This window comes from Mchenga conophoros, linkage group LG9, assembly GCF_057382185.1.
Source record: "Mchenga conophoros isolate Kocher_MC1m ecotype Shallow Benthic linkage group LG9, M_conophoros_male_GT1.1, whole genome shotgun sequence".
Classification (NCBI taxonomy): Eukaryota; Metazoa; Chordata; class Actinopteri; order Cichliformes; family Cichlidae; genus Mchenga; species Mchenga conophoros.
The window spans coordinates 12006493-12021402 of NC_140534.1; the positions used below are offsets into that span (position 1 = coordinate 12006493).

General features: G+C 39.6%; 1 protein-coding gene across 7 annotated transcripts in view; it reads right to left on the reverse strand.

Annotated features, from left to right (window-relative positions):
• Positions 1-3383: 3383 nt before the first annotated feature.
• Positions 3384-14910, reverse strand: part of ntng1a (netrin g1a) — a 122872-nt gene continuing 111345 nt past the window's right edge. For 5 of the 7 annotated variants that reach the window (XM_085286491.1, XM_085286487.1, XM_085286490.1 and 2 more), the window contains one exon: positions 3384-5196. In XM_085286491.1, the coding sequence (XP_085142617.1) occupies positions 4940-5196 (257 nt within the window). In that variant the 3' untranslated portion in view covers positions 3384-4939. Of the gene's footprint in view, positions 5197-13308; positions 13444-14910 lie in introns of all 7 variants that reach the window. The other 2 variants (XM_085286485.1, XM_085286484.1) reach the window with 1 other exon arrangement.

Genomic DNA, 14910 nt, shown 5'->3' on the forward strand with positions numbered 1-14910 from the left:
CTCATTGTCTTGGCTCGGCCTTCAGCTTTGGTTTTGTTCAGTCTTACTGCTCTGCAGTTTGCAGCTTTGCATTTCTAAAAACTGACTGTAGGCTGTACTGCTTATCCAACTCCAAACAGCAGAGAAGTTAACAACTAGCTTTAAAACATTGCAAAGCTTTTAGGATTTAATGCATTTTCCTGAAGAATTGGGCCAAAATCCAAAGGAAAACAGCATTTTTTTCTGGCCACATGCTACTTTATGAATGGATGTTCAAAGCTACAAGCTATGGCTTGCTGCAGCTCGGGAGGACGAGCGGGTTATCTGCTAATTTGGAGGCTGGCAGTTTGATTCTTCGTTACTCCAGTTGCATGCCAAAGGAACCCCCAAGTTGCTCCCCGATGCATCCAATGGAGGGTGAATATGTGCAAATGTTAGATAAAAAAGTGCATGGGTGAATCAGACATGTTGTATAAAGTGCATTGAGTGCTCCAGTAGTGTAGAAAAGTGCTGTATAAGAACCAGTAAATTTATAATGTTTGCTGTATTGTTTTAAAAGGAGTAGTATGGTTGTACAGGAAATACAGTTAAATGCATAATTATCTGGACAATTTTCAGAGGTTTTAAAGAAAAGACACCATAGGATTTGATTTTCAAACTGATATATATTATGATGTAATCAATGCAACGGTGTGGTGTTTACTAAAACTCTCGGATGAGTTTGAAGCTTTGTGATTTACACCTCAAGGTCAAGGTCAGAGGTCAGAAGTCAGGTTTTCTGAAAATCGTGTGAATGCAATAACTTGAGGATGAAGTCACCTAGGATTTTCAAGTTGATACCAAAATCTCAGATTAGTTTAAAAGTCTGTGACATTGACTGCAAGGCCAGAAGTCAGAGTTCAAGTTTTCTGAAAATACATTTTTTTCAGAGGATCAAAGGTACCTGGACACACTTTCTGTAATTTCAAATATATATATAAATCGTTTTTAATACATTAAAATCTTTTGTTAGTTAGCTATTGAGATGCTCGGCCTGGGCTTTACTTCTACCTTCAGGTGCTGCTTGTGTGGGGCTCTCTCTGCATTTGGTTTTACTTTACTGGGTTGAGATCAGAGACTAAGGCACTGAAGAATATCTGATTTCTTTGAGTCTGCCTTGTTGCACCGAGACACCTTGAAAAGTCCTTGAAGTTTTGATTTGACACTCACCTTTTTATCTTCGAAAATGTGACAAAAAGGCTCGTCCCCTCTGAGCGTCGGTGGCCTGTGAGTGACACCAGTGGATGTTATATGACAGGAGAATTCTATCTAATTACAGCACTTTCAAAGACATCTATTGCCGTTGCAGCTGAAATGCCTTCGCTGAGTCACAGATTCCCCATAGATAAATTCCACGCTGTTTTTGCTACAGGGCAGAAATAAAAAAAATAACACACCCGTGGCCCCTTTAAACACATTTTACCAGTCGTTTCCACAAAGCACGTTACAGGGGGAGATAATCCAGTGGTGGTAGATGGCTCGCTTCGAGGTATTTCGGCGATGCTTCATGGTTGGGTCAGGCAACAGCTGCTGGAGGTGAGATATCTAGGATGAAGTCCTCTCCCCAAACGACATCAACTCTATTTTAATTCTCCACGCAGCATGGTGCATTGACACCTGGGCTGAACACATGGTTAAAATTAGGGCCGCTGTAGGAGACCTTGACAAACAAGTGACTTTGACTGAATTCATCAGGGCATCCCTGGAGTCACAAAAGTGTTTTAGGAAAGTTGTATTAGTTTTAATTGTCCATATGGCCTTATTTCATTTTTTCAGATTTCCCTAAAATGGTCTTCCTCATTGTCACATATTGTGCCATCTATAGCGTATTTTATGGTAGCGTCATTGTCTCTAATGTGTTAAACTGAGCTAGATTTGTCTGTGTCTGGAAGGAGCTCAGTGTTTTTAAAAATTCATGCTTTGGAAAAGTAAAATATCACAGCTTAAATAGTGTCTTTTTTATTATATTTTCACAAAGAAATCCCAGCACCCGAACGTAAAAGTTAAAAAAGGCATAAAAGGCTTCACTTTTTCATTTCACTAGATAAAACCACGTTTCGCAGAATAAAAGGTTGTGAATGGAATTTATTCTTGGGATTTGGATGTGAGTTGGTGGCTGTGAGCAAAATCGGAATCAATTAATCGGGCATATACGAGCCAACTTGCCAGGAAGCAAGTATCTGTTGTTTTTGTTATTGATGCATTAGCAGAACAATCAGTGGCCCTAAGTTCTTTTCCTCCCTTTGAGTTAAACTTGGAAAAGAAAAGGAAAGCAAAAAAAAAAAAAAAAAGCTGGAGCAATGGCTTGAATATTTTAGGTTATGGATGAACTGTCGAGTGTCTGACAAGACCCACTATATAAACTTTGAACACAGGCTCTCCGGGACACATCGATAGTTGTAAATATTTAATTTGGTGCCTCCGACAATGCATGCCCACTGAAACAAATCTTTACCAGATTGAATTCAAGATAAATAGCACGGAAATATCGCAAAAGCTGATACACAGACTTTTATGCTATCATTTTGTCAGGTTTGCCTCTTTGGGGCTTTCGCTTCACGTATCGCATATTAATTTATTTGAAGTGTCAGCAATTTTAAGAAGTAACAGAAGCTGCGTGCCCCTTTATACTGCGTGTGCAGTTCTAATTAAGATGGGAATGCATTCATGGACATCATAAACACATATTTCTAGTGGTTAAGTTTGACTTTATTTGTATATTACAAAAAGGCAGATTAGTGAGAGACTGTGAATGCATGGATTATAAAAGCAGCCATTATAAAGTACATGAAAGCTTTAAGTGAAAGGCATGATCTATTGTCATGATATCTTTTTGGATTATAAGGCATTTGTGCATGAATAGGTTCTAATCGAACAGCTGCTTTTGTGAAAAAGCAGAACTACACAATATTACTATGTATGCTATATGTACACATCCACACAAACATGTCTCTGTGCAGATTATTATACAGTTATTCTATGCAGGCTGTGCTCTCTTGCAGTCTGGACTGAAATGACTTTACTGCATTTTATTGAAATGTTAATGTAGTCTCAGTATGATTTTTCCAGCTATAATAGAAATTGTGTTTTCTAAAGACCTTCTTTTTAATATATACAGACATCATTTATAGCGAAAAAATAAGAAAACTTGCATATTTCATTTGTCACTTTGATAAAGTCATTAAAGCTAAAATTGTTGTGTTTGTTTGCCGATATTTCTACAATGTGGTTAATTGTCATTATTTCAATTTCCAAACAGCTACTAAATTTGAATGGATGATTTCTGCAGCGATGCTCTTATGATGTGGAAAAAAACAGCGATCGCATCTTTTCTTTCTTAGCATGAACAAAAGATCAACACGGGCTTAATTTTTTAACCTTTTATTCATTTAAATTCTCAAGTGTTAAAGCAAGAACAAAACATTTATAATGTCCTTTGGTGGGATTTTATTACACTTTATTAATACTGTATATGTAAACTGATATTCTTTGATGCCAGCACGTTGCCAATACAAAGGAAAATCAACTGCACAACGAAAAGTAATAAACAGAAAAGGTGAAAAAGGAAGTGAAAATAAAAGAGAAAGAGAGAGAAAAAACAACCCAACTGCTTCTGCATTTGAATGACTTAAATAGATACAGGTTGCCTTTTTTTCAATCACAGTTCGGCAAAGATACAAAAGGACTACATGACTCTCTTTTTTTGTTGTTTTTTTGTTGTTTTGTTTGATCTGTCGAGAAAAGAACTTGCAAATACACTGATGGTTTTCTATGCACTTCTCGTCTGCTCAGGTGAATACCATCCCCTGACCATGACAGTAGGGAGAGTGGTGGCTCTAAGATAGAAAAAGAATCAGACAGCTTCACTGGAGTATCTTTTCGGAAGAGAGGAAAGGGGGACGAGGGATGGGACGGGGGATTCTTACATGTGCATCACTAACATTGGACAAAAGAATCTTTCAACCAACAAGGGTTTTACAGAGTAACGTTCACGAAAGCACAGGTCAGTGGCGGCGTCTGGGGGTGGAACTAGGATCGGAGGGAAGGGAGGGGGATGAACGAGAGGATGAGGCCGAGCTCGAAGGAGAGACAGAAAGATAGAGACAGAGAGGGATCAACGTGGGCAAGGTTTTGTGTCACAATGTGGCAGTCTGGACAGATTTCCTTCTATCCACAATGCACTGACAGCAAAGAATGCGTCCTGGGGTTTTTCACCTCTTTCTGTTTGTTATCACGCTGAAGTGTAACGGGTTTGTTTCTGAGGCCAGTCTTTGCCATTCAGCGGGGACAAGTTTGCTTTTTTTTGTTGTTGTTGTTTGTTTTTTTTTCTTCGGCATCAGTCCAGCCAACATTAACAACGCACAGAAGCATCCCAAAGGGGTCGGCGGCCACCGTCGGCTTGTGCGAGAGCTGATTGGTCGCAGCTGTTGTTGCCGTGGCAATATGAGAAGAAGTGAACGAGTCTGTCATCTTTAGTTATCTCCTCTCAAAATCGAAGGGGGCTCGTGTACTGTACCTGGTATGGCTTTTGGGAGGAGGGAGAGAGGTAGGGTAGGGGTCGGGGTGGGACTCACCATTCTCTGCTCATTTTACTTTTGTTAGGCAAACCCTCAGTTACTCATATTTCTAATAATATCTGTATTTTTTTTTAGAAGTATAGTTTTTCTTTTTAATTATTTCTATATATTCTTTGAAATTAAATGAAAAGCTTCTGCACTCATTTGACTGGCACATTCCCTTTATTGTCAGTGCGAGTGTCCATTGAGTCTGGAGGCGGAGAAGCTCAGAACATTACAGTCCAGAAAGCTCATGGTTGTTCTTTTTTAAATGGTTGTTGATTATCTGAAAGGGGAGGGGGATGAGCTTGGGTTAAGGTGGAGAAGGTGGGAAGTGTGCGACTCCCACCAGGTAATGGGTCACTTTAGAGCACAGCGGGCCGGCAGGAGACCCCTCTCAGCAGAACCGAGCCTAGCAGCAGGAGCAGCAGCAGCCTGGAGGTGGATGGAGGTGTCAGGTGAGCCTGGCCTGAATCTGGGCCCCCACAGCCTCCCAGCTCTGACTCGCAGCGGCGCTTCTCACACAGCAAACCCGTATAGCCCGTTGGACAGCTGCAGCGGACGTTGCTGATACACGTCCCACCATTTTGGCAGCGCAGGAGTTCGTTGTCACACACCCGGGCTGCGGTGGAAGCAATGTAAAGACAGGAAAGACGTGTGAGAATTTAACACACAAACACGTGTTTGGGTGACACTTTACTTGAAGTGTGTTCTGGTGCATGAAGGAGATTCTCTTCTCATTAGCTCCCATTATCAAACATCACAGCAGAAGCTTTAAAGATGGCCAATTATGGAATCAAAGACTGACAAAAAGTGTTCTTCAAGTAAAGCGTTGCCACATTTTATTCCATTTTTGATGTCTATGAAATCTTAAATTTGAAAATATGCTTATTTATGGTCTTGATAGTTACAGTACAGTAAATATGACAAGGCTTAGCCCAAAGACTGGGAATTGGGTTATACTGTCCTAATTGTGTAGTCTATAATTTCATGGGTGGTTATTTGCCCATAATCTATACGCCAACACATGCTGCCATTAAATTACAGTAAAGTAAATGTAGTTAGATTCGGTAGCCTAAAACCATTAATCTTCCATGTAGCTAGCATGATCTACAACAGTGTACCTATATGAAACTGCATTCCTCATGAGGGGCTTGGTCTTTATAGCCTCACATATCTAACCCACATTTAAGTTCTTGTTTTATACGGGAACGCTGCCGTATTAAGCATTTTGAGAACCATGCTAGCTGCTGTGCTGGTGGCTACTGCACGGCTAAAACTCATCACTGTTCTTGACAACAAAAACAAGTCTAAAAGCAACCTAACAGAATTTACAATCAGTACACTGCTGAATTAATCACTAACTCATCAACATCCCCTCAAGTCTTTGCATAAGAGAAACTACTGACAATCTGTGCAACCAAATAGTTTTTAAGCTAACTGCGTACTAAATGAAGTAGGGCAACATAACTTCCCTTAATGAATTGTGGGTCGACTCAAGCAAAAGAGTCAGATTTCTTCCACTATGGCCACTCAGACACTAAACATCTCTCACAATGGCCTCCATCTACATTTGCATGTACCAAATCCTGACACTACATGACCCCACACTGGCAAAGCGTGTAGTTTTAGGGAAATGGCTTCTATAACAACTGAAATGCATAATAATTTTAAGTTGTAACATCACCCCTTAATAAGTAAGTTTCATGGGTGCTGGTGGGCAATGCTCTTTGTCTTTGAAACCTTTGAGCACATTCAGATTAGCTGGCACAGCCTGGTTTTGATCTATTTAATGTGCAGAGGCTTAGATCTCTTAATAAACTCAAGAAATCAAATAAGCATATTTTCCAACATGTTCAAGTATTGCTTCAACATTTGGCACATTTTGGATTGTAAAATGCATGAAATATAGATTATATGTCATATCTAATAATTAAATCTAGTAAAATTATAAAATTAAATTAAAGTATTAAATGAAATTGACTATTTTATATAGGAAAATAATTAAACGTGATGTAAAATTTGAACAAAACACGTTTGTAAGACAGCGAAAATGTTGTGTAATGTTGTTGCTTCGAGCTGTGGTAAAGATGTACTGTACACAGAGGCTGAGATTAATCTTAGGCGCTATAGAAGTGCTATTAAACTCTAATGAATATATACACATGTAATTAAAAGGTGGTGAACACTGGCTTTATCTTTTAATCACCTCTTAAAGAGTATAATGCCACTCGAAATTTATTTCACAGTCTTTTTTCATCATTATTACTTAAATGACTCTGAAACATTTCATATATTCCCCATCAGTTTAACTTTACAGCCTCTAATCTTTAAATAACACCAAATTTCAGATTTCAGGACATTTTTTCAGCATCTAAAAAGACGCGTCTATTTGTTTAATACCAAAACCTTATTCAAGCCCCATCAAATCAGCTACGTTACAGCACAGAAATCCACACTTTCCTCAAAGCCTGCGAGGCTTTCCCCAAACACCACTGACTTTAGACAAACTGAACGTCAGGTGAAAATTGGTGTATATTTAGAGCTGGGACACCGAGGCCACTCTATTCCCAGCGGAGGCAAGCTGTCAAACAAGCTGGAGGCAAACAAAGCTGCGCTGCACAAACTAATAAACCAACAGAGACTGATAAACACAGGGGCCACTTCTGCCCATTTCAGTCCTTTATAGGAGTGGAAAACAATGCGGTGAGCAATCTATGAACTCTATGGGACATAAATATCACAAACAAATATAAGACCTCTCTCCTAATAATCAGGATTGGATGCATGCTGTCTCACAGGAATAGCCAAATAGAGCTTTGATGGGAGCCTTGTTAAGAAACATTGACTGTGCGAATCCTATTTGTGTTTCGTGGGAGAAAAGAGAGCTGCTGTTTGGCTCAGTAAGTTTTGCTCCAGGCCACAGCTCACCAATTACCATGCACAACTACATCCAAATAAGACATCTGAACTCTATCTTTGTTCCCCCTGTTTTGTTTTTTTCATCTGACATATCAATTGCATGACCACCTCAACCACTCAGGAGAAACTACAGTAATGAGTCAATATGAGACTGCAAAACAGACTCTATGGAAAGCCTTTGTTCACTTTGATTGCTCTCTGTGATGAGGCAGCGGCTAAACTTGGTAATTAGATTGTCTCCTCGAAATGACAAGGAAGAGCGATCAAATGTATTAATTAAAGAATCATGAGGCCTTGATATGATCAGTACACAGGAGAGACTCCTTTAATTAGACAATAACCTTTCGTCTCGTCTATCTTATCCTTCCTTGCTGTCACAATAGAATGATAACGTGAATTTCTAAGAATATTCAGACTGGCTTTTATTCAGAATGTGCTCTAAATTGATTAGAAAAATAATTGGAAAAAAGACGTCGGACACGGTTGTGAATGCCCACTTTTTTGGACTAAAAATCTCAAACTATCCTAGTCTGATAAGATATGATCACGTCTTTAAAAAGGCACATCTTTAAGGCCAAATCAGACTTGCTATTTGATATAAGCAACGTCGGATTTAGTCTATGTTCAGGAAAGTAATCCATACTTACAGACAACCACTTCCTAACTTGTTGATTAAAGCTTGGAACATTTTGAAGGTGAGATTCGATTAATTTGTCTAAATTTGAGGTAAAAACTACATTTTCAGCAATTTGATTGGTTGTTGATAGGTTAGGCTTCAGTCACACTGGACTTTAGACTAGTCAGTGACCCCCATTGGAAAAATGTGTATCCCTGCTCCAATCAACATGTTTGAAAACATACAGCGTTTACTTACTAAGACAAATAGTCTCTGATTTCACTGTTTCAATTCAGTGTAATTCAGTTGTATTTTTATAGCTTCAAATCACAACAGCAGTTACCTCAAGGTACTTTATATTGTAAGGAAAAGACCCTATCACCATATAGAGAAAGCCCCCAAAATCAGATGATCGCCCATGAGCAAGGTGACAGTGGGAAGGAAACATTCCCAGGCTCAAGGATGGGAAGTCATCTGCAGCTGCCAGCTGGGGGTGAATGGAAAGGAGGACAGCAGAAAGACTGCTTAGCAAGAAGCTGGCAAGTGTTTGCAGACACCTTTCTCACTCATGTGTTAATAGACCTCTCTGCATTGAATTGTACTTGTTATTAATCTCTGGCTCTCTTCCACAGCTTGTCTTTATCCTGTCTCATGTCTTCCTTCTCTCACCCCAACCGGTTGCGGCAGATGGCCCCACCCCTTCCTGAGCCTGGTTCTTCTGGAGGTTTCTTCCTGTTAAAAGGGAGTTTTTCCTTCCCACTGTCGCCAAAGTGCTTGCTCATAGGGGGTCATGTGATTGGATTGTTGTTTTTTTCTCTGGATGCATTATTGTAGATTCTACCTTACAATATAAAGCGCTTTGAGGCGACTGTTGTTGTGATTGAAAAATTGAATCCAAAACTGAAAATATCATATAGAAGTGCAGCACTGTATACCTCTTTGTGACTGATTTGCGACAGCCAGCAACCTCCCTCACCAACAGGCTGACAAATACATATTGTTGCCTAGCAACCAGCTGGGTACAGAGGGGGAGGCCTGCCTGAATGGGGTTTTTTACAGCAACTACCACCAACCTCCAGCAACCACAAATTTCTCCATAGTGACTGGTGGTTGCTAAGTGTTTTTTTTCTTATTTTCAGAATAATCCCATTAAAATAATTTTAAGAATCTTTCTGTTCAAAGGAAATTTTAGTTCATTCTAAAGGAAATTTTAGGTCATGGCTATTCCCTGGAAGCAGAGTGATTCATCAGCTGAAGGGACTATAAAGACAAATAGATAGTGATGACTTAAAAAAAAACAAAAAAAGGAAAAAAGATCAATAAAATCATCAAGATATAAAAAAAATAATGACAAACAAGAACGATCACGTTCAGTGTTGTAAGATTGAAAACACAGCAGAAGTAGGAACTTCTTGTCCCGCACCTTTATCTGATTTCATTTTCTCACATTAACCATTTTGCATTACTGCACATAAACAGAGCCGGCACAGGCAGTAAAAGACAAGATTTGTTGTGTTTGCTTTTGATATGAGTGATAATATTTAGAGAAGGGGCCGCTGAACTAGGTGCGCCTGTCTGGGAAAGTGATGTGTTTGACGAGAGATTTAAGTTTTAATTGCATTTTTTCCCCGCTCTGCATGCAGACAGCGTCTCGTCAACGCACAGAACTCCTGCAGCAGCAGCGGGGATGCAGAAGAAGGTCGAGTTTTCCCATTTCAGCCATAGAATCACTCAGTGGTTTTGGACTGACATTATTCTGGGGGTTTCTCGTTCTCTTTCCTACTTTAGAGGACATTTTGTGAAGTGAAAGCACTGCTATGGGTGCTTTTGTGGCTCATTTGTTGTTGGGGCGATGAATCAAACTCCAGTGAAAAACTTCACATTTGTGTTACTGCCAGAGCAGCAGAGCCTGGAATTTTTTTCAGTGACCAAACAAACAAACAAACAAACAAACAAACAAACAAACAAACAAACAAACAAACAAACAAACAAACAAACAAACAAACAAACAAACAAACAAACAAACAAACAAAACAAACAAACAAACAAAACAAACAAACAAAACAAACAAAACAAACAACCCAAAAAAGAAGAAGAAGAAGAAGAAAAATCAATCTCTAGGGGAAAAAATCTGTAGTCAGGAATATAGCAATACTATGCTATTCTTTTTCTCGATATGAGCATACTAATACAGCCTCTATGACATTTACAGCTAAAAGATCCCCCTTCTTTGGATGTTGCATTCTTTGAAATGCCACCAATACTTTGATCAATGTAGAAAAGTCAGTGCACAAGCAGTAAATTACAACCTCAATACAAAGGAACCTCTTTGCCTTTTATTTGTAGGCAAAAGATATTAAAGCAATCAAAGTATGTTTGTGCTGAAAACATTGAGATATTTGACCTTTTCGGAGACTGTCTTCAAATTCATGTGATGAGAATGTCTCTGAGCTGTTGTTTGAGTGATGTAGGAGAAATTTTATACCAAGTAGTTAAATCTTAAAGACCAAAAAATATTTACATGTTAAGACATTCTGGATTTTTTTGTGTTACTATTTTAATCAGGGAGAAGGTGTAGATGTAATTGAACTTCTTTTCAGACCCACATTACTATGCAAATCCCAGTATTATACCTTTCATCGTGTCTGGAGCGGATCTTTAACTTTAGCAGCTTTTTAAGTGAAGTATTACTCAGACCTCTTGGATATAGAGTTTGAAGTTTTGAGAGCATACAAACACTTCAAACAGTAATGTTTATGGATTTTCTGATCACTGCTTCATCTGACAAATACAAACTGATCTGCTCCGTGCTCACTCCCGCTGTGTGTGGCTTCCCATCTGTTTACCTTGGCGCCGCCTCTCTACGAAAAACATTCTTCCGCCGTTTTAAACATTTTCACGTTAATTGCTTTTTTCTGCTTTTGTACCACTCAGCGTTCTCGGTACATCATTAGGTTCGGGTTGTGCGCCTCACGTTGCAGGTCATGCTAGGACGCCTGTCTCTCACCTTTTGTTTGAAGCAGATTTTTTCATGCTGACAGTGCCTTTGCGCTGTACACACAGAATATATTAGTACAGTCACAAAAAACAGCGAATTTTAATGAATGTCTTTCTGTGTCGAGAACTACTAAAAAAAGCAAGTGACTCATTTTACACTGAATTTAAATCACAATGCAGCAGACTTTAAAGCATTCGTTTTCTTAAGTTGGACGCTAACAAACACAGTATAAGCAGCGGGGGTGTCGCTAATTCGCTGTATACTCAATGGGAAACGCTTCTATCTGCTCGTGTTGTATTGATACAGTTCGCATAATGAAATCGTGAAACTTAGTGCATCTCAGAAAGTCGTGACGAGTGCTGTAAGTGGCTCCTTCGGTGAAGCCCTTTACTTTAACCAATCTCATCTCCGTCCACAGCACCACAGATAAAACAGAACATACTGAGCGCACATTGCCTGCCTTGCATGTTGAGTTTGCTGTTGTGAAAAAAGTGATACTTTTCCTTATATGGAATCGATTTTTCTCTGTGCTGTTTCAGTTACTCTAACAATATTGTAGGGTCTTTACTTTACAATATGAAGCACCTTGAGGTAACTGTTGTTGTAATGTGAATATTAAGCCATGTGTTTTAAACATGTTCACAATGATATACCTTCTTTTGTTTTTTCACAAAGTTTACACTGTTTATTTATTGGGTGTTTCCCAATAAATTCACTAATTGATAACACGAGATTACACTCTACTTATGCCGATGATCACTTAATATCCACATGAAGAAGCACAGGAATCAGCTTCAGGTCATAAATGTTTTTTTTCCCTGCACTTTAATGTTTTAGAATGATATTGATTCAGAGATTGACACTTAAACTTTCTAAAATAGTGAAACTATAGTTTCTTATATTTTTCTCTCCAGTCAGTAAAACTCAGACATCAGCCAATCCTAGTCCAAATATTTCGGATACACGAGAATGATGTTGAAACCTGAAGCAAACAGTGGCAATGTAATTCACAGAATTAATATCTAGCGATCAAACTTGTCTAAAAAAGAAAGCTAGAATAAATTACACTACCAAAAATTAATTCTTTAAATTAAAATTTTCCCTTTTTTTGGCTTTTCTGTAGGATGTAATAAAAGTGTGGAGTCGCTGTTTAATCTCAAAATCACGTCCTCGTACTCTATTGAAGTGCCTCGTTTAGGACGCCTTTGTTAGTCGGGACAGAGATTAATGTTGAGCTGCAGGAGGCGGGCAAATAGATGTCACTGTCGTGTTGAAAAGGCCTATTAATCTGAGGTAACTTGATACAAAGATGGGTCGCGGTGGGTGAGCGCCAATTAGAAGCAATTATCACCTGTTCTGACAAAAAAAATTGACGCGAGCCTTTTTAAACCAGCGCTCGACTAGTCAGATAGATCCAAAGAGGCCTAGTAATGCGTGCCTGGAGCATAAACAGTGTTAGCAATGATGTTTTCAGTCTTTAAAGTTCTTTGTCAGAGAGTTAAAATCCATCATCCTGAAGTGTTTACTCTATTTTGTCTACCTCTTGCAGGTTTGTCACTGAGATTTGACTTGAAGGAAACTATGAAAAATTGGTGACATTTGAAAAAAAAAAATACATAGGGCATGCACTGCAAAATGAGCAGGGGAAATATAAAGTGTAGACAGTAATAAATGGGCTGGAACTCAAAACGAGAAAATGTTGATGTTGGATGACATTGTCCTGTTGTGGACTGTGAAGGGTTGATGGCTACTCAAACAGATCACAGGCAGCCTGTCAAGCAGTCAATATTGACTCAGCTGTTGTGTTGCTGGTGTGCGACACGCCTGAATAACTGAGTTACCGAGCAGCATGCATCCCGTCATTCCACTGCTTTCTCTCTATTTGAGCCATAAACGGCGCCTGCTGATTCGACGCTGGTAATGCAGCCACAGCGAGTGTGAAATGCAGGTACAGGCTATGAAAGGAATGGCTTCGTATATATCGGGTTAGGTGGTGTTATGTGTTAGCTCTGTGTTTGTCAAGGCAGCTGGGCAGTCTTGCACGTGTGCAGTGTTTTTTTTTTGTTTCTTTTTCTTCCAGCCAAAGCTTCAGGAATCACGCAGAGAGAAAAGACATCAGAGAGAGAATAAAAGAGAAAGACACAGCTGAGGGGGAGAACAGTCAGGAGCTGCACGGGGAGGGTTACGGTTCTACTTACATTTGCAGCCATTGTCCCACAAATAGCCGGGCAGACACTCCTGACACTTAGGCCCTGTAGTGCCCTCCTTACATATACAAAATCCTGTGCCATTACAGCGATCATTGACTGAGCCATAGGGATTACAATTACATTCTGGAAAAACAAAACACACATACACACACAGGCTGGAGAAAAAAGGGTAGTGCTTTGACTTCCCAGCACAAGTCTAGGATTTTCACAGCGTGGTCTGCGGTCCTCGAGCTCAAGCTTAAGAAGGTGCTTGATTATTATAACTGGTAAAAGAATGGGAATAGATTTAAAGACTCATACAGGGAAAAATGCTACCATTTCAACTGTAATGGAGACAGAATGAGTGAGAATGAAGCTGGCTCTAGATACATGAACATTTTCTATTCATTACAACATACTTGTAATTAATATAGCATTAATTTGGCTGTTTTAAAGAACACAGCGTGCAATGAGCAGATATGCAAAGCACTATCAGTAGCTTTGATTTTTTCTTTTTAGATGGACAAAGTGAGCCTATCTGAACATGCTCTTCCAAAATCTGAGTCATTCAAACAGGTAGAGGTAGCAAAAGATGGCAAGAGAAGACAGGAAATGTGATGAGAAGGTAGAGATGGATAATGATATGAAACAAAGATAAAGACTGAATGTTCCAGAGGAATGAGAGAGTACATTGAAATGGGCATTGTAGTAATATGTTCTTTAATTCCCTCTAATTTTTAAATGGCTCTGTAGACTTATTGTTATCCTTTGATAAGAATTTGGCTTCATCTTTAATTGCCTATTACAAACAGAAGACAGCGGTGCTCTGGCTGCAATTTGAACATAAAGCGCTTCATGAAAGCAACACGCCCAGTCTCTAGTGCCTCACACTCAACTGACCTTCCCACTTTTCAGAGCACCTGGAACACTCTGCAGTCAAAGTGACACTTATTTTGACAGTCCCTGACCATCACATTGCACCTTCTGTGTCTGTGCTGGCTGCACGCGGCTGCGCCTGAGTGACATCCAAGGGTCAGGCAAGAGGAGAGAGGTTACAGCAAGTGACAAAGTGGGGGGTCAGCGAGAGAGAGGCAGGGTGACGGCGAGTTTGGCACGCAGTAACGCCTCGGCGACTTTTAATGCCTTGTGACAGGTTTCAGCTGCTGCTCCTGAGGCCATTTCATGTATATGACATATGCACTTGTGTGGCACCTCTGACTGGTGGTGTGACTTCGCTGCAACATTTCTCTCAGAACTCTTGTTGCTTGTCAGAATCCCCCCTCAGGACTCACAAATGCACCTGGCACTGAGCGCTGTGAATTCACACTACATGCGCTAGCTAAAAAATTCAACGGGGAACCGAGATACTGCCCTAGGAACCGTAGGAAACGCAATTTTTACACATAGACAAAGTAGATAATGCATTTTATGAATGCCTGCGTAAAAGTCATGAACAAAATAACAGGAACACCAAGTGGAAATGGCCTTTTACCTCATAACCATAAAGGTGGCATTTGCTTCACCAGCAAGTATTTTGGCAATACTGAATACATTTGCTTGTAAGTTCCACCACCAATTTTATGTAGCCTACAGTACTGTGCGAAAGTCACA